Source organism: Oenanthe melanoleuca, chromosome 12 (genome assembly GCF_029582105.1).
Source record: "Oenanthe melanoleuca isolate GR-GAL-2019-014 chromosome 12, OMel1.0, whole genome shotgun sequence".
NCBI classification, from domain to species: domain Eukaryota; kingdom Metazoa; phylum Chordata; class Aves; order Passeriformes; family Muscicapidae; genus Oenanthe; species Oenanthe melanoleuca.
In genome coordinates, this window is record NC_079346.1 from 9,535,319 (window position 1) to 9,562,493 (window position 27,175).

Below are 27,175 nucleotides of genomic sequence, written 5' to 3' on the forward strand. Positions count from 1 at the left end.
TAGCAGTTATCATACATGAAACTGTAGAAAGGAGTATAGGAAATATTTTCCCAGAGTGGTGCAGGCTTCACTAATGTGGATTGACCATGCTGCCCTTTTTTTGGACAGGCTTAGGGAGGCTGGGACAGGATCACACATAAAATATACATTTAGGGCTGAGGCAGCAGAAGCAAGTAGCAAATCTAGTGAGATGGTAAATGTCTGGGACTCACCATGTTCTCCATGACTCCCGTCCTGTTGGCAAGCTCACATTCCTCTGCATGCCCATTGCAAAAGCAGCTTCCCCGGATGATCAGGTCATAAATAGCATAGTGGGCAAATCTTTGGGGTTTCTCTACCGATGCTGAGCCATGGCATGGACATTCCTGCCTTTTTAACAAAAGCAGGCGGAGGTTGGTGAGCTTCAGGAGGTCCTGAGCCTCAGGGCTGTAAGGGTCCTCGATCTTGTTAGCTGGACTTAGGGCACGATAAATCACCTGAAAGAAGAAAGTTCACATCCCAGAACAGATAACAGGACTCTGCATGCACAGCAAATATCCCAAGATGATCTTCAGGGAAAAGCAATGAGACTGCATAAGCAGTTGTGGGGCTTGGCTGATCCCAGAGCATCACAGCTGAGTTAGCACCAGCTGGCCAAGCCACAGCAAGTGACCCTGTCCCTGCTTTCATCCCATCTCAGATGTGAAACACCTTCATTTAAGCATCACTCCCTCGGGTTACCCAGCCCTGCCACTTCTTGCAGTTCAGCCAATATGTCAAGGGACAAGATAAGTCTACTTCCTTGTGTTTCTGAGCTAAGTGACAGTACTGTCATTCAGAGAAATCCAAGGTTTATTGGCATAAATGCAGTGTTAATGCCATCCCCATTTCTGGAAGCATTTTGGGAGCATGACTTTAGCATGAGTTCTAGAGTCAGGTAAACAAAGGCCCTAAGGGCATCTGTGGAAGAAGTGGAAACTGTGATCAGACCTTTTCCTGGGTCACTGTAACTATGCTGGAAACACAGCTTAGCTTAATGTGAGTGAGCACTGAGAGAGCCCTGTCTGCACACAAAGCCTGGTGGTTTATTGCTTAGGAGCAGCTACAGAGCAGTGAGTTCACAGGCCCCAAGGTGCTTGGTGCCTGCTGGCTATCTGTAGGTTGTTGTTCCTTCATCACAGCATTTTTGCTGTTTGATAGTTGCAGCAACAGTTGGGTTTTGAGCATCACAGTTCTAATTTTGGTGTTAAACAGTGTATTTTAGCTCATTAGCACTGTACCCTTCTCTGTCTCTTGGGGTGGGCTTGTTTCTGTTGCCTTTGGGTGAGGTTGATAATGGAGGGCTGCACCACAGTTCTTGCCAGTGAAATAGAAAACTGTTAACACTGCTTCCAGGCTTAGATGTGCTAACTCCAATTTGACAGTTGTTTTCTCCTCTGCTTGAGATTTTCCATCGTGGCAGAGGGATTTGCCCTTGGGATTCTTTGGCCCTGCTTTATAAGTGGTCACAGTCTCTGTCTGACTCACTCTGTTAGTATTAGCACAGTGAAATCATTGTTTCCGTAGGGATTCCCTCTTTCTCTCTCTCAGCTTTTACTTTTCATTCTTCCTAGTGAATTGATCAGTTTAAATACTTATAGCACGTAAAATACTTTTGCTCCTTCTTGCTTGCAGAAGTCACAAAAGAGCTTGAGGTACAAGCCTAGGAGATAGTTCAGTTGCATGCTGGTGGCACATGGGGAGACAAATAATTAACAGAATCAGCTGCAGGCTTTGCACAAATCCCAGCAAGGGCAGTGGTGTTCTCCCACCTGTCCACAGTGCTTTCTATTTGGTTAACTCTGTTCTGTTTTTTTCTTTTAATTATCTTCTCTTATATTGTCAGCTACTTACAAAGCTGCAAACAGCCTTGCTTGGGGAGATCAGAGATGCCCATAGCTCCTTGTTTGATAGAGCTGTGGGCAGATTGCCCAGGCTGTGCAATGCAGGTGCCCACATTCCCCTGACCAATGAAGCCATGACAAAACAGCCCAAGCATTTCCACCCCTATGTCTACATTCCCCTGGTCAATGGAACCATAAGCAAATGGTTCATTCTGTTTTGTCCAGGTGCCCAGCATTCCCCTCACTGATGGATTCACAGGACAAAGAACAAATCTGCAAATCTGTCCAGTTGCCCTAATCCAGGATGGTCTGATCTTTTAGTGGAAACCATTATATTAACCCTCTGTCTTTCCCAGTCCCCTGTGGACCACACAGAGGTGGAGTGGCTTCTCAGAGTCCTGAGCACCTGGTTGTGTACAGACACACACATGTCCTTCCCATATGGTCAGCTAAACTAAAACCAAGGCAGGGAACTGGATAGAATGGTTCTGCAGAGCCTGCTAAGCTCAGAGATCTCAAAGAATGGATAAAAGTCCCTGTGAAACTGTTTAAATTGGCATAAACCAGAGGAATCGAGGGTAAAGCAGTCTATTAATCACTAGCTTTAGTAAGATCTATTCCCACACTTGTCTATGGTTTCTCTAATATACATGTTTTGTTAAAATATCTCCTTTCAGATGGATCCTCAGCGGATACCCACCAGATAAGTGGCTTGAGAACAAAAATGCTAGAGGCACTTCATTCCATAAAATAGACATCTGAAAGGTAATTGGTTTCTGCAAGATCTGCTCTGGTGCTGCCAGTGACCTTCTCATACTGTTGCATATTGGTAAAGCCTTATAGACTAAGGGCCTTGTTACCCTTGTAAAATCATGGCTCAGGCTTGCTACTTAGGCTAAGTAGAAGGGAACTAAGGGAGTTATTTTCTACATGGTATGACAAGTTTGAATAGATGGATTCATGTTTTGGGGTCTCCAGTCAATTATCCATCCCCCCCCCATGTCACAATTGGCATTCTGAGAGCACTGAGGTCTTTAGGCAAGGAGCAGCTGTCAGGGGCTCTTCTCTCAGCAAAGGGCCACTTGCTCCCACCAAGCTGGTTTTTTTCTTGTTTCTTTGCTTGACAGATTAGAAAAAGGTTTGGTTTCCTGTGGCTTTATTGTTTTGCAAATATTTTCATTTCTGGCCTTGCCTCTCTTGAGAGGAGTTGCTTTGGCATTTTCCATATCCCATTAGAACACTGAACATCATTTGTGAGTAGAGACATTAATAGCTTTCAAGTCCCATAGGTATTGTGGCATCCTTTTAAGAAAAAACAGTATTCCATTCCAGCTGAGGTACAAGGGTTTGTTTGTATGATTAATTCATGACACATTTCTGTCTGGAATAAGCTCACTGTGAGACTGGATTTGCTTGTCCTTATTTCTCCCAAGGCAAGTCTTGTTAAGTGTTAAAGATCTGATTTGGGTGACATAACACTACTGAGGTCTTCTGGGAGCTGAACTTAAATGTTCTAGGATTCAACCACCAGTAAGGAATTAATCTTCCTTAACTTTGTGAAAATCAAAGAGATTTTGATCAGCAGATATATTGTGGCAATAGAAGTAGATATAGGTGAGCTACATTTTGCACAGAGGTAGCCATTTTATTTCTTAATTAAATCAGTTTAGAAGTTTTATTTCACATATGCATAAAAATAGAAAATGGTAAGACTGCCATACTGACAAGGAAAAGATTACTGCACCAGTAATTTCTCCTCCTTAGTCTACTATAGGTATTGATTCTAATAATTCTAGATTGGGAATTTTTTAAAAAGAGCTCACCTTACATGCCAGGTATTATTTTTCATAAAAGCATAATTTAGCTATAAATAAATAAATAAATAAATAAATAGCCCAACAAAATCAACTCCCTAAACATTTCCTGTGTTATTAGTGACTATGTTTTAAATTAATGTGTTTGGATTTATAGTTCCCTAAGGAATGTATAAATTAAGAGACAGAGTGATGGTGGCTGTATATATAGGTTGACAATTTTATATGACTTAGGAAAGAATTTTATTTCTTTGAAAAAGGTATCACTTTGATAAAAATACAGAGTGGGGAATGTAACTATTTGGTCATAGCCCCAGCACAACTGTTCACTATAATGCTCAGCAAGTTATGAGGGCCTCATGCTGTTCTGGATTAGTTTCAGTAGGAACTCCGTTCTATGTACTGTTTTCTTTCCATAAAAATGGGATATTTGTAGTCAAGTACTTTGTGCAATGGGAGGAATATTAATAAATTTGTATCTTGAAAATTCCCTGAGAATTCCTGGAGATGGATGTTCACACATGCAATTTTAATAATTGCAGGCAAAAGATAAGAGTTTGGCCATCTCAACTGTTGTTCCATGAATTTATTAAAGATTAGATTAAATATGGATCTAAGCATTAGTGAACTCCTAGAGTCAGGAGCTGCAGGAAGAGACATTCCACCTTTTCACTGTGTTATTTGTTCCTTTTATTTCAGTTCACAAGGCTGATAATTCAAAAGCCTATGGAGAAAATCCCTTCTATACAGGTAGACATTTGACTTCTGCCTTTTGCAGAAAGGCAGAAATATTATTATTTTTTCATTTCCCAGAGATACTGTGTGAATTTTCAGTTTTCCATTACATTAATGTAAAAGATATGAAGAGAGAATAATGAAAAAGAAGTGCTTTCTTTTAATTAAGATGCAAGTTTTGAAAAGAGCTTCCCATGATTTTCACTGTAAAGCTATTTCTCATCTAATGAAATCTCCATCTGGTAGCAAGCTCTGTTCTATTTTTGCTGTAATGGACTGTTCTGAAATCTCCCAGTTGTTCCCCTAAACATCAGTGTGCAGCTGTCATAAAAGTAGCATAGGCACAGCTGCAGGAGGAAATCTGATGGTGATTGAGTCTGCCTAGGGACACCCTAGAAACCTTCCCATTGAACTGGGTGGAAGTTGAAGGTGTGCAGCACCTCTGTAATTTAACCCTTTGTGGAAATACATCACAAGTTTCTCTCGTGATCAGGGGCTGGCCCTGGAGCTGAATGCTGAGTAGGATGTTCATGCTTATCTGCATATCTGCTATTGAGCACATATTTGTCATTCTCATTTTCAAAAGTCAATCAGCTGCACCTCAAAACGATGGTCCCTGTCCTCTCCTGACCTTCCTAAGAGCAAGGAAGTCTGGAAAATGCTGTAAGTATGCAGAGCTGAAAGGCAGCCACTGTTAGGTGACTGGTTTTGCTGTACACAAATTGGCACAGCCTCACATTGTTTTATCACCAATCAAGAGATCATCTTCATTTCAGAGACAGTGTCTCAGATTTTTGATTTCTTGCCATAGGTTTTGCTTCTCCATTCCTGATGCATCTAATTCTGTTTTCTTAACCTGATCTTCCAGCCAGTATTAGTCAGAAGAGATGTGGGCACAACAAAGTTTCCCCTTGTAAATTCCTAGCCTAAGGTCAAGGAATATGAATCACAAATGGAGGCAGTGCCAGTGCATGGCCTCCTACAATAGAAGATCCCTATGCAGAGCAAGAATTTGATACTGCAAATCATCCTTAAGCTGTGTTCATCATGTTGCACACAATCAGGTTAATGAGGTCAGAAATGTCTGTGTGCTTATTCTGAGTCCATCAGAAGGAAGCTGCAATAAAAACTCTCATCACTCCTAAATCCTTTTCATTAAGAGATTTTCATGTGAGTTGATTTTGTTCTTAAAGGAACAGTAAACAACTGTCTCAGAATTTTTCCTACCCAGTGGCATATATCCTCTGTTTTATTTGATGGACTTCTATCTTGTGGTACAGTAGTCTTAACTAAGACATAATCTTTTTTTCTGATTTACTGTTTGGAGCACAGAGAAAATCTAACTCTTTTCCCAGCCATTGTAAGGTCTATTCTGACAACTCATGGAATGGTGTTTTTTTAGTAAAATCCACTGCTTTTCTGTCCTTCCAGAGAACAAAGCATAGAAACAAGTATGGAATATGGTAGCTTGTAAAGGAAATAATTGTGCTTTTGATTTTTTAAATTTCTTAGATCTGGGTAAACTCAGCTACCACCAAGACAGTGGCATCCTAAATTCATTCAGTATTCTCCAAATCAGAAATTATTTGTGTGCCTTCAGTCTGGTTTGCTTTGAGGTTATTCCAGTAATCCAGTTTGTGTGGGATTTTAGTATTAATATTTAGGCATGGCTGCCAATATGATTATGGCATAATTGAAGTCAGGCAAATCTAAGAGCCATACAGACTTTTTCTCTTCCTCAAACAAATTGTATTCTGTAGGTTCAGGTTATCTGCAGAGGTACATCCATGTAGAAAGGCAAGGGTTGTAGGGAGAAGCAGTACCCTGTATGAGACAGGTAATGTAGTTGGAACACAAAATCAAGATTATTTGACAGAAAACTCTTCAGCTTTCAGTCTGTATGGAGGGAATGGGCAAAACTCCTTCCCTTCTATGCAGGAGCACCTTATGTGGGGATGTGAGGACATTTCCATGCTCCCACAAAGTGCAGTGTCCTTTTCCATTACAAGGGATGGTGCTTGCTCTGAAATGGCAAAGGGTGGCACAAGGAGTTCTGTGATGCAACAGCCTGACTGGGACAGTTCCCAGACTGAGAGCAGGGACTCGTTTCACTGCTGGATTGTCAGGGAAAGTTAAAACAACCCATCACCTTCGGTGTCAACCCATGCCAGCCAAGCTGTGTTCTCATGGGAGAGCATCCTTCTCTTGTAAGTGGAGCCATTTATATCTCCAGGTCTTGGCTGAAATCTTACACATGAGCAGACTTAGCTAAATGTATAATCTCACCGTGACAGTGATGTAGAGCAAATATTTAAGTGTTCTTATGCCTGGAGTTTGAAATTTACAATAAATTACTAAGTTTCATAGCATTTTAGGCAACAAATTTTTTCACATATGAAACCTAGGGGGAAAAAAAGCAATGGCTGCAACTCCACTAAGGTTTCATAAAAAAGGGTGAGAAGAAAAAACATTGATGTCTGCTGCCTTGTATGTGCAGAAAATGCAGAACATGCAGAAAATGCAGAAGCAATGCTAAAAATCCCCCACTGCTGTGTCTTCTGGCTGATTTATAATGTTCCAAATGTTTCTGAAATGGTTCATTACAAACCAGGTCAGAGTAGGACACTTGGTGCCCTCCTCAAGTTCTCTTGCCAGGGATGGGATTGCTGGACTGGTCTCAGTCAGTCCAAATTCCCTTCAGAGACAAATCCTTGAGCCCCTTAATTCTTCCTGCAGGGAAGCACAGCCTGGCAGTGTTGTTTGCACTGCTGGTGCTAACTGCTTCCTCTCAACCTGCCCCTGCCTTCCACCTGCCCTGCAGCTCAACTTAAACCAAATGCTGAACAGACAGCCCTAGTCATAACAATCAGGCACTTACCTACACCAGTGACTAATCCCTCCTGGAATCCTTTCCAGATGGAAGGTGGAACAACCCAGCTGGAAGTTGGAATAATCCGAGCATCATGCAACTTTCAGAGGCCAGTCCTGTTGACTGTTGGATAATTCACTGAAGTGCAAGACCATGTCTTTGAATCTCAGCTATTGGGAATTCAACCTTGTGATGTGCTGAGCAGGTTTCTTTCCAGTGACCCCACTGCCATATGAGATCAGAACTCTAAGAAGCCACTAAAGCCTCAGTGGTGACCTCTTGAATTATTGATGCTGCCATTTAATGAGGGGTGTGGGGGTGTGTGCACAGGGAATACTTCTTTGTTTATCAAAAGGTTTGGTATGAATAGAGGGAAAGAGAAGCTTGAGAAAAGACAGTGGAAAATGCAGGTCCTTGGAAAGGATCACACAGATCCCACCCAGAGCCTTTCCCTGCCTGGTTTGGTGCTTGGGTGCCAGTGGTCCCCTCTGCCACAGCTATTGCTCAGGAAGTCCCTGTGGATGGAGAAAGGCAGCAGAGGCTTCAGTGCCAGTGTAGAGGAAAGGACCTTCCACAGCTGACTGTGGCTTCTCTCTGAGCAGCCTGGTGGCTTTTGGAGCACACAGACCTGCACCCATCACAGTCTGGCATTCACCGAGTGCAGTGTGCTCAGATGAGTGATTAAATGTCTTTTAGCTACAAAGAGGGTCCACTCATCTTTGACAAAAGGCACTGCTGGGGACTTCTGTCCCTAAAGAGGTCACCACAGGATACAAAACGGAGAATGAACAGGTCTCCTGTGCAAGGCACACTTAACATGTTGCCATAGAAACCAGTTCCTTAATTCAGGCATACACAATTCTTCCAGCCCCCAGTGGATTCCAGTAATGGATTTATTATATCACACTTCATTGGTGTCATCTGTCACACAGACACTCACATAAATGAACCAGCCTTTGATTCAGAGCTCCCTTCCTCTAGCTAGACCCAGTAGGGGAAGGGTCTCCTTCTGGGCCTGGTGGTTTTGAGCAGGTCACTGTTCCACCCCACTTTGCATGCTAATGTCTTCCTTTCATGCAAACATCATATTCAATGGAGGAGAACATTTGTTTTCATTTCCTGGTATTCCAGTTTATTAAAAACGTGCTCTTAATCTCTCAGATCCTTGAGTGCACGTGCTGTCAGGATGCAGGTTCAAACATCCCAGTCCCTTTTTCCCCACATGATGTTTGAACTGCAGCTCACATTGATGTCTGATGCAATGCTGTGGTAATTTCTCCTTTTGTTTGGGCCAGACAAACAATTTATGTTAGCTGACCTGAAGGCTCATTTTAGGCTCCATGACTACACAGTGCAGTGTTTTTAAGTTAGAAGAACAGATGGATGCACAAGTGGGTAAAAAAGGTCTCAATTGATTCATAAGACTCAGTGCCAGCATTCCCTGTAGATGCACTTACAGATGATGTACAGAACTTAAAATGTGGTGCTGGTTTTAGTTCATGAACTAATGATGAGGATCCTAGAATTTCAGATAGATAGATTCTATCTACTAAAGTACTCTGGATCTGAACTGGAGTAAGGGATTGCTTGAGTAAAAAAAAAAATTAGAAGTAATGTTTCCCAATGCCTTCTATCTCAGATGCATCTTATCTGAGATGGATCAGAGATATATCACCCTGTCATAGGTGGAAAATAAGGGGCAAGGGATATGCCTTAATTTAACATTATGTTCTGCTGTGACATTGTCACGTCACTCATCCTTTTACTCCATTCTAGTCTCCTAAAATTTTCTCTTCTGACAAATTTTTTACCTTGCTTTAAGAAGAGGCTCTTTCAGTGGTCTTGGTGGCCTGAATGTGCTGACTGAGATGCATCTCAGTGTACAGATATGTGTAGGTTACTGCAGCTCTATCACCTCCTTTCATGTCTACATTCTCAGTTCTGGAAGCCAGTTGACCTGAAATCTTGTTTCATGATGTGTCCCAGCATGGGTTTTAAACCTGACTGTTGTTACTAGGCCATCTCCTTATTTATTTATTTATTTATTTATTTAATTAATTCCTTTTGTGCCCTGTTAAAAAAAGGAATTTGTGTCTCTTCTCAGAATGAATAGGACCCAAGAATAACCTGAGTCTCATGTGGTGAAAATAACTTCAAACCCCACAGTTAAGAAAACTGGCATTTGTGTCAGAGCATTAATTAGCACTTAAGTTGGAACAGTTTTGATCCTTTCAGACGTGCTGTCAGCTTGTGATGTGAGCCCCTCAGCAATCCAAGGCTTAGCCAGAATCAGTAACTGGGTAGGTCAGAGTGGAGGTGAAAAAGAAGCAGAGAACACTGAAGAAAATACTGGTGGGGATTCAGCCAGCTGCCTTCAAAGTCACTTGAGTCAGTGCTGGAAGGGATGCCCTGGTGACATTTGTGACATCCTCAAAACAAGGGGTAAAATTGCAGCTCTGAGGTGAGACCTGTAGTAACAGTGGCAGTGACACTCAGGCAAATCTGATCAGGTATCACCTCAAATAGCTGCACTCTGCCTTCCTTTATTTCAGCTCACAAAAGAATCTGCTGTGTCATCCTGCTGACCTGAAAACTTCTGCACCCTTGCCATGGGGACATTTCATGGATTGATTAAGAGGCCTCTGAAAAGTCTGTCCAGAGCCTCACAATCCTTTTGGGTCAATGTGCTGTGAAATAGTATTTGTCTTGTCCTCTGTTAAGTTGCCATACGGATTCCTGAGTGCTGCTTTAAAGCTTCAGCACTTGTCCCATGGAGGAAGTGACCTCTGCACCTATTCAATTCATGTTCATGAAAGTATCTGGGATCTGCAAGGGTAACCTGTAAATACAGGACTTTTCTTATTATTACTTTTGTTTTCTGACATCTGCTACCATGCCATAGATTGATTAAGCACACACATACTCATTTCAGTTTGAAATGACTGCCCAAAATGACAGAATCACTTTGACTCTTGTAATCACAAAGGCTTGTGTTGGATGAATGTTTTACTATTTGATTTCCTGCCATCCTCTTCTCAGATTTGCTGTAGAAGCAGCACATGGTCTTAATGATATTCCCCAAGGTTAAGTAAGCACAAAAGCCAACATAGTGCAGGGGATACTGTACTAGAGAGGAAAGGGTAATTTTGTATTTAAGGCCAAGGCATTTCCTTCAGACCCTGTGTTCTGTCCCTCACTCAACTGGAATTGTCCTCTCTTACCACAAAACACTTCACCTTCCTGTGCTGCTCTTTTCTCATCTGTGAAATGGCAGCAGAACTCTTGTATGTGTGCTGAAGATCATTAACTGGGTCTTGCAAAGTACTTCCAGATTTTTGATTGGAAGGCACACAAGAATGGGAAAATATATTACTTGCTGAGATTCTTGACGTGGCAAATTGTAGCCTCCCTACAGAAGACATTTGGAAGTGTTTGACTTGGACATGAAATGAATCATGGTAACTGACCAGCAGAATGACTACTCCAGAAATAAGTCTGGTAGTCAGATGATCTGTTCCAGGTTTATCACGTGCAGAGATGTTTCTTAGCCTGTTACACACAGATGAATTCAATCTCTCCCTGCTGCTCTGCCCTGCCTCAGGTACAGTACCTTTATTTCTTCTCATGCATTTTGAAGTGCACTGCTGAAACACTGGGTTTTCTGAGGCCTGTCTGGACCATTCACCTCACACCTTAGCTTAATTTGCAGATATGTGTTTCTCTGAATCTGCTGACCACTTCCAGACATCAAAACCAAATGGATTGTGACTTCTCTGAAGAAGAGAGAAGGAAGTAAATGGACATGAAAAGATTCAAGCCTCTGTTGTAATTACAGGAATATTTTATAATCTTTCTTTGTGACCTTGTCTTATCTGTAAAATGATGCCAATTATGTTTATAGTCTTTCCCATCTGAACTGTTTGAAGATTGATGAATGAAAATAGTCTAATCAGTTAATGTTCTTGTCAGAGGAATTGATCAGAACAGCTGTGTATTTATTTTGAAAACACTCTTTTGCATATGTTTAAAACCAAATCAGAATATCATACCAAGGGAGGGTTTCCCCACCACTGAATAGTGAATCCTGGCTGCTCACTCCCACTTCTGCTTCCAAGCTGTTTCATTTCTGAAGCCTATGGCTTGGTACAATCACCCATAGTCACCACCAGGAAGAAAAGTGAAAGCAAGAAAACACTGAACTTGGAGGAATGATGTATTTAAAAGTCAGCCAATCGTCTAAGACTTTTTATATGGTGAAGAAAAATAAAGATCATGCAGTTCATGTCATCCTAAAGTGATAATGGTTTGGATAGAAGTGTGTTTCCCTACATCTACTGCTAGAATTCTAGTTCAGTTTTGGGCATCTGCAGTGTAAAATTAGGTAATATTCATATTATCCTGTGAGCTCCCATAGAAGAAATTTGCTAAAGAATTTCTACCATTGATGTATAATTTCTCTTCTTCTTCCCCTTTATGTGCTTATTACAAAGCCTTCAGGGATGAGATACTTTTCTTAATTTACATGCACAGTATCTCTTTGAGATAAACCCTGATTTTCTGGCAGTCTTGAGCTGTTTGACATTAAACAATCTAAACCTCAATTATTGCTTACCTCTCCTCTGGTGCAGGGCACTGCATCCGAATACCTGGAGGTGCACATGGAGCCTTCCTCAACGAGATCATCCTGGAGCCCAAAAGTAGCTGTACAGTTGACAGAGAAATACTTGTAGGGCCTCCAGGTCTGCCCATAATCCTGGGATCTCTCCAGCACCATGGCAGCCGGGCGGGGCGACTTGAACACGGCGATGACGTGGGTCAGGTAGAACTCTGTCTCCAAGTCCAGTCGGATTTCCTCTCTGTGCACCCCTTGGGCAGACTGCCACCAGGAGATGGGGTTTGCAAAGACATCGTCAGTCATGGCAGCAGGGAGGTGGGAGTTGTCGGGCTGGTTGCTGTTGCACTTGGCGCAGCGGGGCTGCCCGCAGCCAGGGGAGCCGTGGAGGAGCAGCCTCTGCTCTGGGAAGAAGCAGTAGAGCTCTGTGCTGTTCTGGCCACACGTGCTGCTGGTCACTGGTGTCCTTCCCGTGGCCAGGTTTCCCACTGGAGGGTTGCAGGCGCGGCCGCTGCAGCGCAGGGCTCGTGGTCTGCTGGGATCTGAGGACAGGGAAGGGAAACACAGCAAGTACAGTTTCTAAAGTAGTTCTCACTACAACCCAGGTGACAACACAAATGATTGCAGTCCTCATCTGGGCACTGACATTGACGAGGACACCTTCATCTTTTCACACAGGGTTTTGGGAGCGTGTCTCAGTAAATCTAATCCTTGTGTTTGGTGCTAGCTCTGAAACGGATCTCTAGAAAATCTCATGCTCATGGTGCTTATTTGATTTCCATTGCAAATGCAATCATGCCAGTCTATTGAATATTATGGTTAACCAGAGAAATCTTGTGGTTTTTACTTTCACTCTAGTAAGCTCAAACTGAAGGAGTGAATCCATTCAATGCCTTTATTTTCATGGTAATCAGAGAGCAAAGTCAAACTGCACACTGCTGATGCATAAAGAGATGGTTGCTGCTTAACAGGTTATGGACACTAATTATGGACACTAATTACACAAATTATAAACACATAAAGAAAACCTGTATTTCTGTAGCTGAGTCTTGATTTTCTACTGCTTCTAATAGGATCAGGTGGAGTTATCAATTTGCAACAAAGCTGAAAATCAAGTCTCTCTTTTGTTTATATACCTTGACATGGAGGTAAGTGATTACATTCTATTTGCCAAGTTTGCAAACACTGACAAATTTTTGGTATCTTCAGTTAATGTATTTATTTATAAATTAAGAAAAGGTAGGGATAACTACAAAGTCTTAATGTTGTTTGAAAATTTGTAGTGTCTTGTGAGCTGGAATTAAAGGTAATTCCAAAACGTTATTACTGTGCTGGAGAAAACTGCATTTCTAATGGCATACAATGTTCTCTTTGCAACTTAACACTCTAGAAGGAGTTACAGACTGAGCTTGCAAGGTCATAAATCTAACCCAAGAGGTCACAAGTCAGATGAGTGGGTTTAGGTCCTACAGGAAATGATCCTTCCAATGAAACATAGGATGACCATAAACCCTGGGTAATCTAGGGGCAGTTCAAAGGTCAGCTATAAGGTCAACATTCTAGGTCAAATTTTAAAATCCCTACTCCATTTATATCCAGGCTTTCTTTAGGTAAAATTAGTTTAAAAATCAAGTTAGGTCAAAGACAGGGGTCTCCAAATCAGCCTTATAAAGTACTCAGGTTGTAAATGTTGTTGAATGAAATGGACATTCCTCTTTCCAAAAGGAAAGTTTAAAGTGAAAAAATGCACAGCTTGCACAGTTTTGCTTCTGAGTTGATTCTGTCCTTAGTTCCTCAGTGACGTCTCTGCACAGACCAGGAAAGAAAGTTCAGACATGAGCACTGTTTTGGAGAACACCTCATGCATTTTGCATTCCAGGGTTAGGATGCAAAATAGTTATTGCATGTCCACTGAACCCCATTGGCTAATGGTTTGTGCCATTTCAGCCTACACACAGTGTAAGGTAATCTAAAACTTCAGGTAGCAAGGAAAGAGATCATCCACAAATGCTCTTGCCTGCTTTAGAAACAGATGGAAGCCACCTTCAAGGTAATTTGGTGTTTTGGTGGCAATGATTTTGTTTTAGCACTGCAGTGCAGTCAGTCCCAGGAGGCTGGCAGAGCTCAGGGGGCAGCAGTGCCTGGACTACAAGGGCACCTGAGAGTCCTCACACCCAAGGAGTGGCAGTGCCCCTCCCCAGTCCCACCACCTCTCCCTGTGCCAGCTCAGACACCAGGAGCTGCAGACCCATCTGGACAGGGATGAAGATGGGGATTTTTGGCTCTGTTGGTTCTGTTTTGTGCTCCTCACCTTCAGCTGAGCAGGTGATTGTCAGCACCACCAGATGTAAGTGAAGATGTAATGAGCTACATGTGCACATCTCAAGAATGTCTTCACAAGTGTCATCTAGGTTCATGTCCAAACTGCTTGACAAAAACTGCTGGAAATGAGGAAGGCAATTTCTGTGTGTAAAGTAGGATCAGTATTAACTGATTTTGCTCAGTGCTGCACAAAGATGTCATCTTTGCCTCCAGAGAATGTTAGTGGGACTGGTCTTACAACTGAGCTTTGAACAAGCATTAGCTCTGACTAAGAGTCAGGTTACTTAGTTTTGATTAAGAATGGATCCATGTTACAAAATGTTATTGGATTATGGATGATTATATAAATATACCATGTAATTAAAAGAAAGTCCATCTCTAGTGATGGATTACACCACTAAAGCTTTCATAGAAGAAATGGGATGCTGGAGTTCTAAATTAAGGAAGTTGCATAAGGGGGAGCTTTGCAGCCAAGGACATAAGAAAGCAGAAAAGGAAACATTTTCTAAAGGGAATGGCTGCTTTTTGTATTTTCCATAAATGGGCTATTAGTTTTGTATTGAATTTTTAGCTGTTTTTTTCTGAGCCTTGAAAAGAAAACAAGAAAGATGATTTTTTTTTTTCTCCTGAGCTGCAGTTACAAGAAAGTTTATCTGCTCTGCCTGCTAATGCAGCAACATCAATAAACAGTTCCTGTCTGAAATGCTGTGTCATTAGGAAAATGGGAGAAAAACAAAGTGCAAATTAGCAGAAGGGAGTTCGAGAGAAGGAGAGAGATTGGAAAACAAAATCTGCAGTCGATTAAAAGCTTTGTATTTAAAGAAATCAATTGGCAGAACATTGCTTGGCCACAAGGATAGTGCAGCCTGTCCACCACTCACTGGTTTTGTGGAAACAACACGAAATATTGAGTCTGGGCAGCAAGGGGAGACTGCTGAGGAGAGGAGCAGCAGCCAGGCAAACACAACTCACCCCAACTGCCAGGAGGACTCACTGAATAATTCATAGAGAATTAAACAGTGCATGGGCACTGCATGTTATTATGAGGCTGATTAGCTTTCACTCCATGGAGGGTGGCTTGGCTCCATAAATGGTATGATTAATTTATTTGTTTGTTTTCTGCTCCCTCAGAGCTGTGCCACAGTGTGGCAGGTCAAAGGCACATGCCCAGCACGTGTGACAATGATGGTGTTATCTGATGATCAGGGAATCACACAGTTCAAGGGAGGTCATACTATTGATATTCCTGGGACACCATTTCAAACTGAGGCCTCTTACTTCAATATCTTGTAATGCACTAAAATGTTGTAGACATTAACTAAAAACAGGTTCTATTATTTTTGTCTTCATTTTTTTTCTCCCTCAAGAAGAAAGGTCATATGGCAACTCATCCAAGGCCTGCTGATATGACTGAAAAGATGCCTAATATTTTCTGAGTGATTTGAATTAGATTTTTTATTTCTTTTGCATATGTGGATTTATGATTTTGTGTGTTTAAATCTCCTGCAGTGAGTCAGGACAGTAGATGTCACATATATCAGAAAGAGCAAAACCTTTGGCCATCTTCTGTGTGTGTTTAATGCAGCAATTTCAGCATGTATGTCCAACTTGGATTTCACTTTTTCAACTTTTTTCTTAATAACTAAGACCATATAAATGTTATTCTAAATCTAACCACCCTGGGGACTTGAGTTGCTCAAGTTTTTCTTAGTAAGACCTAGAATTTTACCCTTTAACACTGGTTTCAACAGCTGTACAGCTCTTTGGTTTGTCTGGGGCCAACATGTGCTAAGTTTGGCTGAACTTCATCCCCTTATGAGGAGCTTGGTGTATTTCTGCACTGAAATAGTTCTGATAACTGGAGCTAATGAACCTGCTGTCAAAATACCTCAGAGGTGAAATCCAGGATGTGCTGTGAAACCAAGCTGCCTCCATGACCTGAGGCATGGAGAGAAGGAGATCCCAGGGGATCCATCGTGCCCAGCCTGGCTGTCCACACCTTCCTGCAGCAGCACTGGGCTCAACCCTGCAGCTTCATGGCAGATGAGCAGAATAACCTCAGACCAGATGAAACCAAGCCCTGCTAGTCACCGTGTCCTGGATCTGATAGAAGCTTGATGGTAGAAGTGGCTGTTTTTGACCACATCCCACTTTGTCAGGGCTCCCAGTGGGATGAGAGCTGGCCCAGGTGCTGCTCCCCAGGGCACTGCCCACCTGGGGAGGGCTGGGGCTGGAGCAAGAGCCCAAGCTGCTGTCAGCTCCACCAAGTGTCCCTTATGCAGGACTTTTCAGATCACTGCAGAGTTGATTTGAGGGGAATAATGCCCTCCACCTGCATAAGACAAGGGAAAGGATTGTCCAAGTGTCACATCTTACAGTATAAACCCAAGCTGGCTGCTCCAGCCTAATAAGTTAAGGTGTTTGTTTGGATTTTGTTTGGGTACTTTTTTTCCCATTTTGTTTAGAGGTCTAAGGAGTCAATCTTGACAACACAGACTGTCTTGTCTGCACAGAGGTGGCAGAAGACTAATATTGGACTCCCCACAAATATTATGTGCTTTGTACTCCCCATAGCCTAATGAAGGATGCCAAAAACATACTTCTCTGTATGTGTCTCAGCTCTAAATAAAGAATCAAAACTTAACAGGCAACCCTTGTGCTTTCATAGGCTGATAGTTTGATAAACCTTTTATTCATACTCCAAATATTAATTTAAAGGACTTAAATTGAATCCTTAGCAGTATCACCTTCAAAATCCAATTATTTTGCTGCTGTTCACTATGTCCTACACTATTATTTTGAATGAGTTTAGCTCCAAACAGAACACACTCCCTCCCTGCCAAGTCACTTCCCAAGCAGCCAGCTGGGAGCTGTGTTTCCTTGAAGATTCATTTTCTCCTAGTGAACTGGATGCAGAGCAGATTTAGGCTGGTTTGTAACAGGCTGCCTTCTGCAAAAAGTCAGCAACTTCACAAGAGATCTCTGCAGCCTTTCTGTGCTGCATGTGGACATATGTATCCTATAGGGAGCCTACATCCTAGCCTGGGCACCAGAGAATGTCCAGAATAACATCCTAGGAGAGTTCATTCCCTGTCACACTGTGGCAGCCTTTCCCAAGTGAGTTGTTGGGTAATACAACAGGATGGTAAATTTACAAGCTGTTTTCAGTTTTTAAGAAAATAACTCTTGTGGTTATGGGAATCCAGCCTCTGCTATCAGAGGGGTTCTAGCTAGGGAATAATCTGGGCTGAATCCACTTGATCTGCTCTGCCTTCACTGGAACTTGCAGGAGAGCTGAGCCCTTCAGCTATCAAATCACTGTCAAAGCCCTTGCTTTCAAATCACTGCAAGAAGAGTGTTGTTCCTTTCCTAATACTCTGAGCACACAGGTGAAATTTAAACCATTGAAATGCTTTCCTGTACAGGAAGAGAGATTCCAAGACAGTATCTCAAAGGAAAATTCACCAAGGATTAATAGTTTTTTCATCAATAATTATTTTTGTTTTTTCTGACCTGATTCTTGTAATTAGTAATTTTTGAACTTAAAGATGTATTAAACCACAGCAAAAAGGACAAAAATCCAATGCTTTGCTTCCTTTCCTTTAAGGAATTTGTCTTCATCATAATCCAGCTACTTTTAGAACCCCAAGAAAATACTATTACAGCTGTATCATTCCTATATATGTTTTTTGTACACTCACATGTATACACACAACTAATCAGCTTCTCTGTTTTAATCCATTTTTCTCTAGTGATAATTTAGTCCTGTCCTCCACATATTAACTATTCAGTTAAGATTTCCTAAACACTGTCTCTGATTTTTAATGATGCAATATTAAGTTAAGAGAATAATTCAGATTCCTACACTGATGCTTTCCAAGGATGTTGTCATTTCACTCTCATCCTGCCTAGGAAGGCAGTGTTCCATCCTCAAAACAAACATCCAGCATATCTCACTCCATCTATCACTTTCTTTCTCTCTTACTTTTCTTTTGTTTTCAAAAATGACACACTCCTTTCTTTTAAGGGTGTAAGAACCTGTACATCCTATGATAAGTCTTTGGAAGGAGACTGAACTATAAAGCTGGGTATTGCAGGGAGTAAGAAGGATTTGTATATATATTGACTAACACAGATTCCTTGTAAAAATCAATTTAAAATAAAGATGTTGACACAATTTATTTTCCACAAACAGACCTGATTACTATCCCCTTTCCCCTTGCTAAAGTTAGCATAAATTGTTGCAGAATGGCAATATTGATTTATTTTGCTTACCTGCTTCCCCACGTCCAGAAATAAAATATTCCAAGAACACAATCAGCATGATGCCTTTATGCTGCATGGCTGTCAGTAAAATATTTGTCCTCAGTGAAGCAAAAAAAGACCTGCAGTAACCTACAGGTTTAGTGCTTGCATGGCTTTTCTGTGTTTTCTTTCTTTCTGCTCACCTTCCCCTCAGTGTAGGGGTCAAGGCTGCTGTCTCATTCTTCTTGTTCTCGTTTGGGTCCAGAGGTGGTTTAGTTTGTTTTTTTTTCAGGGCTCAGATTCCTTCTGGGTGTCAGCCATACATTGCTTCCAATAAATAAATAAATAGCGAGGGGTCTGTGCGCCTTCACCCCTCTCCATGCAGCGGGCAGGGGCCGGTCACATCTCTGGCGCAGCCGCTCGGATGCACCATCGGGCGCCGGTGCGAGCAGCTCCGCTCGGTCCGCTCCTTGGCGCTTCTTCGGATGCTATTTCGAAACTTTCATTTCTGCTGCTCGCTTCTGGTGGATGGAGCTCCGGCTCGGCCGTGCCCGGTTGGCCCTGGCAGCCTTCCCTGCTGCTGCCGGGGGTGCGCGGGGGTCCGGGCAGCCTGAGCCCGCTTTGTTAGGAGGTGCCCCCGGTACCTTCTCTCCCTTTGCTCCCTGCAGCATGGGGTCATAAGAAGAAAAGAGTTGGCTTTGGTCCCTGAGAGATGATGAGAAGCAAGTGCTTTCTTGGCTCTTCTCTCTATTTTATTTTGGTTTGTTTTATTTTATTTTATTTCCCTCCTCCCTCCGCTGTCGCGGAAGTCGCTTCTCCCCCACCTCCAGGGGATTTGCTTCACACAGCGAGCGCCAGGGGAGTGGAAAACAAGCGGAGCGGCAGCTCTGGGGGCCGGAGCCGGGCAATGCCCGGTCTGGGGGCCGGAGCGGCTGCGGCAGCGGCAGTGGCAGGGCTGCGCTCCCGGGATGGGGATGGGGCTGCGCTCCCGGGATGGAGCTGCGCTCCCGGGATGGGGATGGGGATGGCGATGGAACTGCGCTCCCGGGAAGGGGCTGCTCTGCCGGGATGGAGCTGCCCTCCCGGGATGGGGATGGGGCTGCGGTCCCGGGATGGAGCTGCGCTCCCGGGATGGGGATGGAACTGCGCTGCCGGGATGGAGCTGCTCTCCCGGGATGGGGCTGCGCTCCCGGGATGGGGCTGCGCTGCCCGGAGCCCAGAGCGGAGCGAGGAAGGGCAGAGGGGCTGCAGAACCCTTCCTGCCCCCTGCTACGGCAGGGCTCGGGGCAGGGGTCTTGCCCTCCCGAGGGCGGCTTAGTTATCTGCGAGTTTTGTATCTGCCCCCTTCAACCTCTGTCTAGCACATCTCTGTGTCCTGACCGGGCACTTCTCAGTTCTCCTCTCTGGTCCTGTCTGGCTGCAAAGAGGATTATTAAACATGTGATCTTTTTCCTGGGCTTTATATGCGCCTTTTTTTCCCCCCCCCGCCTTTATTTATTTAATTTTTAAGGTCGGTTCCGCACCTCCTCCCGGCTGGGCTGGTCCTGCCTGTGCTCAGATGCGAGCGTTGTTTGCCAGGCGTATCCTGTCCGCCCGCAGCCGGGCTGGCTGTGCGGGCGTGTGTCCCTGTCCGTGTCCGTGTGTCCCTGTCCGAGTGTCCCTGTGCGTGTGCCCCTGTGCGTGTTTGTGTGTCTCTGTCCGTATGTCCCTGTCCATATGTCTCTGTGCTTGCCCGTGTGCACCTGTGCGTGTGTGTCCATGTGCGTGTCCGTGTGTCCCTGTGCGTGTGTCCCTGTCCGTGTGTCCATGTGCGTGTCCGTGTGCCCCTGTGCGTGTTTGTGTGTTTCTGTCCGTGTGTCCCTGTCCGTGTGCCCCTGTCCGTGTGTCCGTGTCCGTGTCTGGCGCAGGCGGGGCCCGTCCGTGTCCGTGTGTCTGTCCCTGCAGCACCCTCTGCCCGCCCGGCCGGCTCATGACACCTGCCCGGCTCCGGTGGCCCTGCACAGCCCAGGCACAGCCCAGGCACAGCCCGGGACCAGCGAGGGACCAGCGAGGGACCAGCGAGGGACCGCTGCCTGCCCGGGCTGGGGCTCTGCGCTGGCACAAACCCAGGGACACGGAGAGCAGGCAGCAATCAGGGGGTGAAAGCGTCCAGCCCTTAAAACAACCTAATTCAGGGTGGGAGTTCCCCACATTTTCGTTCTTTCGTCAGGTTTCTCACCAGCACAACGCCATTACCTTCTGTTGGTGTCATGGGGGAAGCAGGTCTGATGGGAGTGCAAATTCAGACAAGGTTATTCTCGTGCCCCTGTGTGTGCAGGATCAGACCTTAAAGGGATTTGAAGAATGTGGGTTGTACAAAGAAGAATAAGGGAAGATTTATTTCCCTTTGGGGTGGGAATGTTTATGTAAGGCAGGGTTATCTGGCTAGATTTTGGGGTAGAATTTTCTGACTTTACCCTTCCTTTTTTCTCTCTTTTTTTTTTTTTTTTTTTTTTATTTTGGCATGTTTTTAATATGAAAACTCAATAGAAAACTTTAAAATATAGAGGTTTTTCTGTCTCCTTTTTGTCTTTGCCTTTTATTTGAAAGCAGCTAAAATACTGTATAATTACAAAACAAAATTCTCCTGCTGTAAGTGACATTATCCTTCAGAGGGTCTGAGTCTGCTGTGTGCTCAGCTCCCCTGGGATGCTCTGAGTTCTTTCAACTTGAGCATCTTCACTGGGAGCTGGGGATGTGCAGGATGTCCTAGAGCTAAAGCAGATCTGACATTAATGAGAGGCTGTCATTTAACAATTGTGCTTTGTTGTCACTGCTTGTTGATTGCTGCCTTTGTGGGGAAATGCTGTATTTTTTCTTTTGCAGGTCTTAAGCTCATTTCTAACTGAAATGCCTTGCCCAGTTAATTTCACCAGGCTTAAAATCTGGCACTTGTAGTTCAGTGGATGTAATAAAGTTCAAGAAGCTTCTGTATAATTTACACAACAAGCCAGAATGGAAAGCAAAGTTCATGTTGCACCATTAAGTGGAAAATCAAAGTTAAGTGCATTCGTTTACCTGTGATGCCTGGGTGGCAGTACAACACTTTCTAGTTGTTGCTGACTGTAGGGTATAAAAGTGGCATAGGACTGAAAGCCTTCATTATTTCTTCCAATTATTGCCTGTCTCGAGAAATCCACTTCCAGTGCTAATGAGTACATTTCCAGTTCAATGTGATGAAAATCCATTCATGCCTGTGAGCTGAGAGAAGCCAACACCTAAGGGGAAATGTTGCTGTTATGATGACCACTGCTGCTGTCTAGAAGATGAATTGATGAGATCTGAGGAGCTGCCCATACCAAGGAGTGTCAAAGAGAGAATGCCCATCTTAACTAAACAGTGATGTGAATGATCCTTAACTTTCATCAGTTCCTAAACTATAATAACATAAATGTACAATTCTTGATGTCTCAGTCAATATTCCTGCTCCAGACCATGACTCTCACTCAGGCACTGGGGGGGATCCTGTTATTTGGAAAGTGATTGAATTTTCTCTAGTGACTTAGCACAGCACCAGTTGACAAAGAACCCAGAGAATAATCGGCCACACTGTGAATCATTCATTTTGGGGGAGGAGGGAAGAGCCAATGGCATGGCACAGAGTGGGGAGGTGTGTCACCTGTACCACCTGCCCTCTCTGCCTGGCAGCCCTAGTTGCAAAAGCCAGAGGACAGTCTGTCCCCTTGGAGATCACCCTGGAGTGGAGGCTCATTTGAACCGTGCAGCACCTTGCTTTCCTCCACCCTTCCTTGGACTTCCTCTCCTCATACCTCTCCAGTTTGCCTTGCCTTTCCTCCTCCTGTTTCCTCAGCAGCTATGACCAGCCTGAAGGAAATCTGTCGTGGCCTTCCTCTAAACCCTCTGCCTGAAAACAAAGGTCGGAGACAAGGAATACCCCATGCACCCGTGAGAACCCCCAACCTCACTGCTCAGGAGAAAAAGGTAACACAGGGTTTCACAGGGCCTCATCTCCTTGCAGACAAAGGCAGCTTGGGGCAGCAAACCTGATTGCCTCAAAATACTTTTCTGAATGGGAAGCCAACTTTTGTCAAATGTATTTCCTTGGTGTTATAATTCACTCTGTAATGGGGCAAAGGACTGGGAGCTCTTCTGTTCCCTTCCTTTCTTCCTCCTCCAGAATAATTAGGTTGATACGAGGGAGATTTTCTGCACAACACCCTCCATTGCTTTAAATGGCTAAACAAGAAGCATTAGACTTCAATGCTATCAATCCAGCATTGTTTCTCAGAGCTGAAATTCAGAATGCTGCTGCAAAATCATTTCATATGTATGGGAGTGAAAGCTAACCCCTCCAATACAATAAACATCAAAGGTGATGACCAGCATCAGGGTAGCAGCTACACATCTGTATATTTGCAAAAAAAAAATCCAAAGATGACTTATTTTAGCCATTTGTCTGGGAATACAATTTAGGTGGGTTTGTAGGGAGTTAATTATTTGTCTTTGGTTGCGTAATTATTTTCCTGCCTCTTTTTGTTTAAATACTCTTCATACACACCAAAGTAATCGTTGCTTTATTTCATGTTCAAGACTAAAAAAATCATCAGCAGAAAATGATGGTGAATGGGTGGAGTTCCTTAGGAATTTGTGTGGGAGAGGATAAGGTGGGTTCCTTGGTTTGGAAGTCTGTGCTTCATCACATGTAACATCACTTATACTGAGACATTCTGGTCAGAACAGAAGTTCCTTCCCCAATAACAACTTGCACACAACTTCCTTGCCTTCGTGGGAGTTCCCCATTGGCATCAGCAGTCAAATTCTTTCAAAGTCACTTCCACAAACAGAGGAGAGTCTAGTCAAAGGGTAGAAAGAGGAGCAGCTGTGAGATATCCAAAGAGGATTTACTTCAGTGTCAGGAGCATTCATGGCTGAGGCATCCTGTCTGTGCCTGGGACAGCTCAGACCCATGGAAATGTGGTGGCTAAATGTGCAGAAGGGCTGTGGTGGTGGCTGTGAAAATAAAGGAGTGGGGAGTGAGTTTCACTGCATGTCAGAACATTGCCAATCATCTCTGTTTTGTTCCCTGCCTTTCCTAAACCACTTTTCCCCAGAAGTCTGATATAGCAGGAAGGAGTTAATGTTTCAGGAGAGGAGATGATGTCTCTCAAGAGGATGCCAAACCTTGCTCCCTAACCTATGGGATGACAAGGTCTTCACTCTCTATATAGGAAGTTTCCTGCCTCTTTTAAGGTTTGGAGCAGTAGACTGATTCTCTCTTCCCAGCTGACTATGTAGCACCCATCTCTCATCTCTCCATTTTACCTACTACATGTGATAAGAGGTCATGCTAGTTGGGTATTTCATGGGACTATTAGAGATTTTAAGGCTTTCTTTATGATTTCTTTTATGGTTTGTCCTCCACCCTAAACTCTCAGGAGAATTAGAGGCTCAGCTGGTATTTGTTTCATATCTAAAAGGTCAAATCTCTTTTTTTAAGAGGTGCTCCATGCTTAGAAAAGCATGAAGATGAAAGATTGACTGTCTATAAGTCTTGAGACAAGCTTCCATATGATGTTGACAGTGTGTAATGCTGAGCATATTATGAGACTTGTCTTTATGTATGGCTTCATGTTCACTTTCTAATTGAAATATTCAGAGGGAGCTTTGACAGAAGTGAAGTTAATAATACTCTGCTGATTTCCTCTGGATTTGTCCCTCTTTTAATATGCCTTCCAGTTTTAGTTCTTGTTACAATAATAAACCTTACCACTGCCAATGTTTTATTTTCTTGGGCCTCCTTTTGTGGTTATACAGAATCCTGTAAGTGAGGTTTATAAAGAACTGTGTGTTTTGGGACTTGCAGAAGACGTATCTAATTCTTCCTATCATACCAACTTTAATCTTCTTGGATAAATTGAGCCATATCTCAGAACTGATTCTGATTATAAGTTTCCTGAATTCTCTTCCTTCAGCATTCTTTGCCTGAGGCCTGGAACAGCCACATCCTCTCTCTTTCCCTCCCTCCACAGCTCAGGAAACCCTAGCTTTCTGTTTCCCAGCATCTGTATCTTAATGTAAATATGCCTCAAAGAAACTGCCTTTAGGATCTAGGTGTGGTGTGTGCTTTGCAGAACAAGGGTGTTGCATGCTCTGTGCTCACTGACATTCCAATAAAGCTGGAGCAACTTGGAAAGAGCAGGCACTTCTCTGTGCTGCTCAGGATCAGAAGAAATGGCATGGCTTTATCCAGACAGCAATTCCCTTATGGATCTTAGGGCCAAGTCATGTTACAGTCCCCCTGCTACCCAGCAGGACCCTGATTGCAGTGTCCTGTGTTTCTGGGACAGCACTGAGCTCAGTAATGGGCCCTGATGACCCTGATGAGCCTCTCCTGAGCCTCCTCCCACACCCTCTGCCCATAGGCTTAGGGGCTCTCTTTAGGCTGGGCTTTCAGTCTCAGCCCTGTTGGGGATGTTTTTGGTTCTGTTCAGGCTGTTCCTGAACTCTGGATCTCCTGGGTCTGCTCTCCCACCTGTGGGCTGGCATCCCCTCTGAGCCTCCCTGGGGATCTCTGTGCTCCATCTTCCCATGGCACCATCACCAGAGCAGGTCCTGACTCACATTTGCAGCTTGGTGCTGGCCCTGCAGGGCAGCCTGGTCTTGCCTGGTGGCACCTGGCTGCCATCCCTGCTCTCCTCCCTCAGGCAGCACAAGGCTGGAGCCTGCCCTGGCCGGGCTGGCCCTGCTTGGCTCCCTGTTCCTTGGGGAGCAGCTGGGACCTCCTGCTTGGGGACATCTTAGGATGAAGAGCTGAAAACCAGAGCCTGGAAACTCATTCAGCACCTGAAGCTGTTCTTCAGCCTTCTGGAGAAGAAGTGGAGCATTTGACCTTTATCATTTCTTTGCACATCCAGAAATGAGGCTACTTCAATGAGTTTATATTAGTTTTGGGAAGGTTGGTATATTAGCTCCTGTTTTGGGATACCTGGATGATAAAGAACTTGGTTAAAGTTTCATATCTCATAACCCATTTATGGCAATAGCCAGTAAGAAATCTCCATGTTTACTTCCCAGCTGAGCTGATTGAAACTGAGACTTATCAGCAGAGTAATAAATGAAACAATCCTGCTTGCTGCTTAGAGAATAGAGCCATGAAAGGCCCTGGGTCTGGGTGTCATCAGGCAGAAGGGGACTAGAGGGAGGGAAGCACCATCTCCACTGGAAAAGGGGCAGAACTAAGAATGAAATTGTAGAGTCAAACCAGTCACTTCCTCTCCTTGTGCTTCCCTTTCCCTCAGTGAACAGGGAGACTGCAACCCTTAATGCCTGAGTGTCTCAAGGGCCTTAAATTGGAAGTCCTGACAATGCATTTCAGAAAATGGAAATGAATGACATTCCCTCTGAAGAGGCTTCCTTCTGGCTCTTCAGCTAACACCAATTAACAAACAGGCTGGTTCACTTGATTTCTCAAGAGAATCCCCCAGCAAAGAAATTTACAGCTGATTGATTGGATTACATGGGCTCTCATGATTATATTTTAGCATTGAGAGGTCTAAATCTTGATTAAATAGCAGTAGAATCCTGTTATAAGAGTTTTAGGGAGTTTAAAAAAAAAGCCAACCTAATAGTGGCTAGAGCTTAAACACAAGAACCAAATGTTAAATCCACCTGGCAGATTTAAGAGGAAGAGTTTTTATTTGCTTACATTGTGCAGACTTGAATTAAACCAGTAACTCAGAAAATTAAGAGCAGATAATTTTTAAAAACAGCCTATGAAACTCAGGATTATAACCACAAATAATATTTTTAAGACACCAGTGGACTCTGGATCTGCTTTTTTAGAGATACTAAAAGATCATGTGCAGCTTAAGCTTCTGTCAATGGAAGTTATGAAAAGGAAGAATATCCAAATATCAAATTAAAAAAAAATCAGAATACAATGTGCCAGAGGTAAATCAATCCTTCTAAATGGCTAGGAAAATGTTTTTTTATGGTGCTTTAATGAAATATATTGCCTTCCCACAACAGCATAATGATCAGCCTATTTGAATTTGCTCCTTGAGTGTCTTTCTCAGGTTATTCAGTCTATGACTCAATAATGAATATGTAAATTTTTCCCAATGCACATAGCCATTGCCCTTTCATAAAGCAGTCAGGCTTCATCCAAGCAATTTTGAGCACCCTGACTCTTTCACTTGTCTGTTTCACAATCTCTTACATTTAAATTCTTCTAATTTCAAGACTACATTTTTTACAGGTAATTCACAGCTAATTATTCCTTTTCCAGCATTCCCCTGAAGCTCCTTCCTGCTTTGACATTTATCCTGCAATGAGATAGCAATCAAATATTCTGTTCAGCTAAAAAAGCCATAGTCTTAATCCTCTTTTGTAAGATCTCTAGTGTCTGTTCAAGGTGCCTTTCCCACACTTCATGTAGCATCCAAGTTCATGTTTCATTAATGTTTGCATCTTCAAAATTCAGGCTTCTGATAATGTGTAACATTAATAGGATAGAGGCTCAGTTTAAATGAATTTATTTGAAAATCAAAGAATATTTTTCTTGCTTGAATTAAATGGTGAAGAAAAATATATGCCCATCAGTTTAAATTCAATACAAATAATATATTTGAAGACTATGGGTGATCCTTGCCACAATGGAAGCCTTATAGTTCTGAAAGGCAGTCAAAATACCAATGCTTCCCTCTTGATTCTGTTT

The 27,175-nt window shown here is 43.3% G+C and overlaps 2 protein-coding genes across 4 annotated transcripts in view; one reads left to right on the plus strand and one right to left on the minus strand.

Moving 5' to 3' along the window:
- Positions 1–20,353, minus strand: part of LOC130258349 (netrin-4-like) — a 45,304-nt gene extending 24,951 nt beyond the window's left edge. Inside the window, exons 1-4 of one of the 3 annotated variants that reach the window (XM_056501636.1) lie at positions 19,983–20,353; positions 18,490–19,121; positions 11,893–12,434; positions 213–476 (exon numbers count right to left, since the gene is read on the minus strand). In XM_056501636.1, the coding sequence (XP_056357611.1) occupies positions 213–476; positions 11,893–12,434; positions 18,490–18,556 (873 nt within the window). In that variant the 5' untranslated portion in view covers positions 18,557–19,121; positions 19,983–20,353. Of the gene's footprint in view, positions 1–212; positions 477–11,892; positions 12,435–18,489; positions 19,414–19,839; positions 19,858–19,982 lie in introns of those variants that run through there. The other 2 variants (XM_056501637.1, XM_056501635.1) reach the window with 2 other exon arrangements.
- A 1,781-nt stretch (positions 20,354–22,134) lies between these two features.
- The window catches only part of UROC1 (urocanate hydratase 1), a 35,105-nt gene continuing 30,064 nt past the window's right edge, over positions 22,135–27,175 (plus strand). The window contains exon 1 of the mRNA XM_056501373.1: positions 22,135–22,440. Within this exon, the coding sequence (XP_056357348.1) occupies positions 22,315–22,440 (126 nt within the window). The 5' untranslated portion in view covers positions 22,135–22,314. The remainder of the gene's footprint in view (positions 22,441–27,175) is intronic.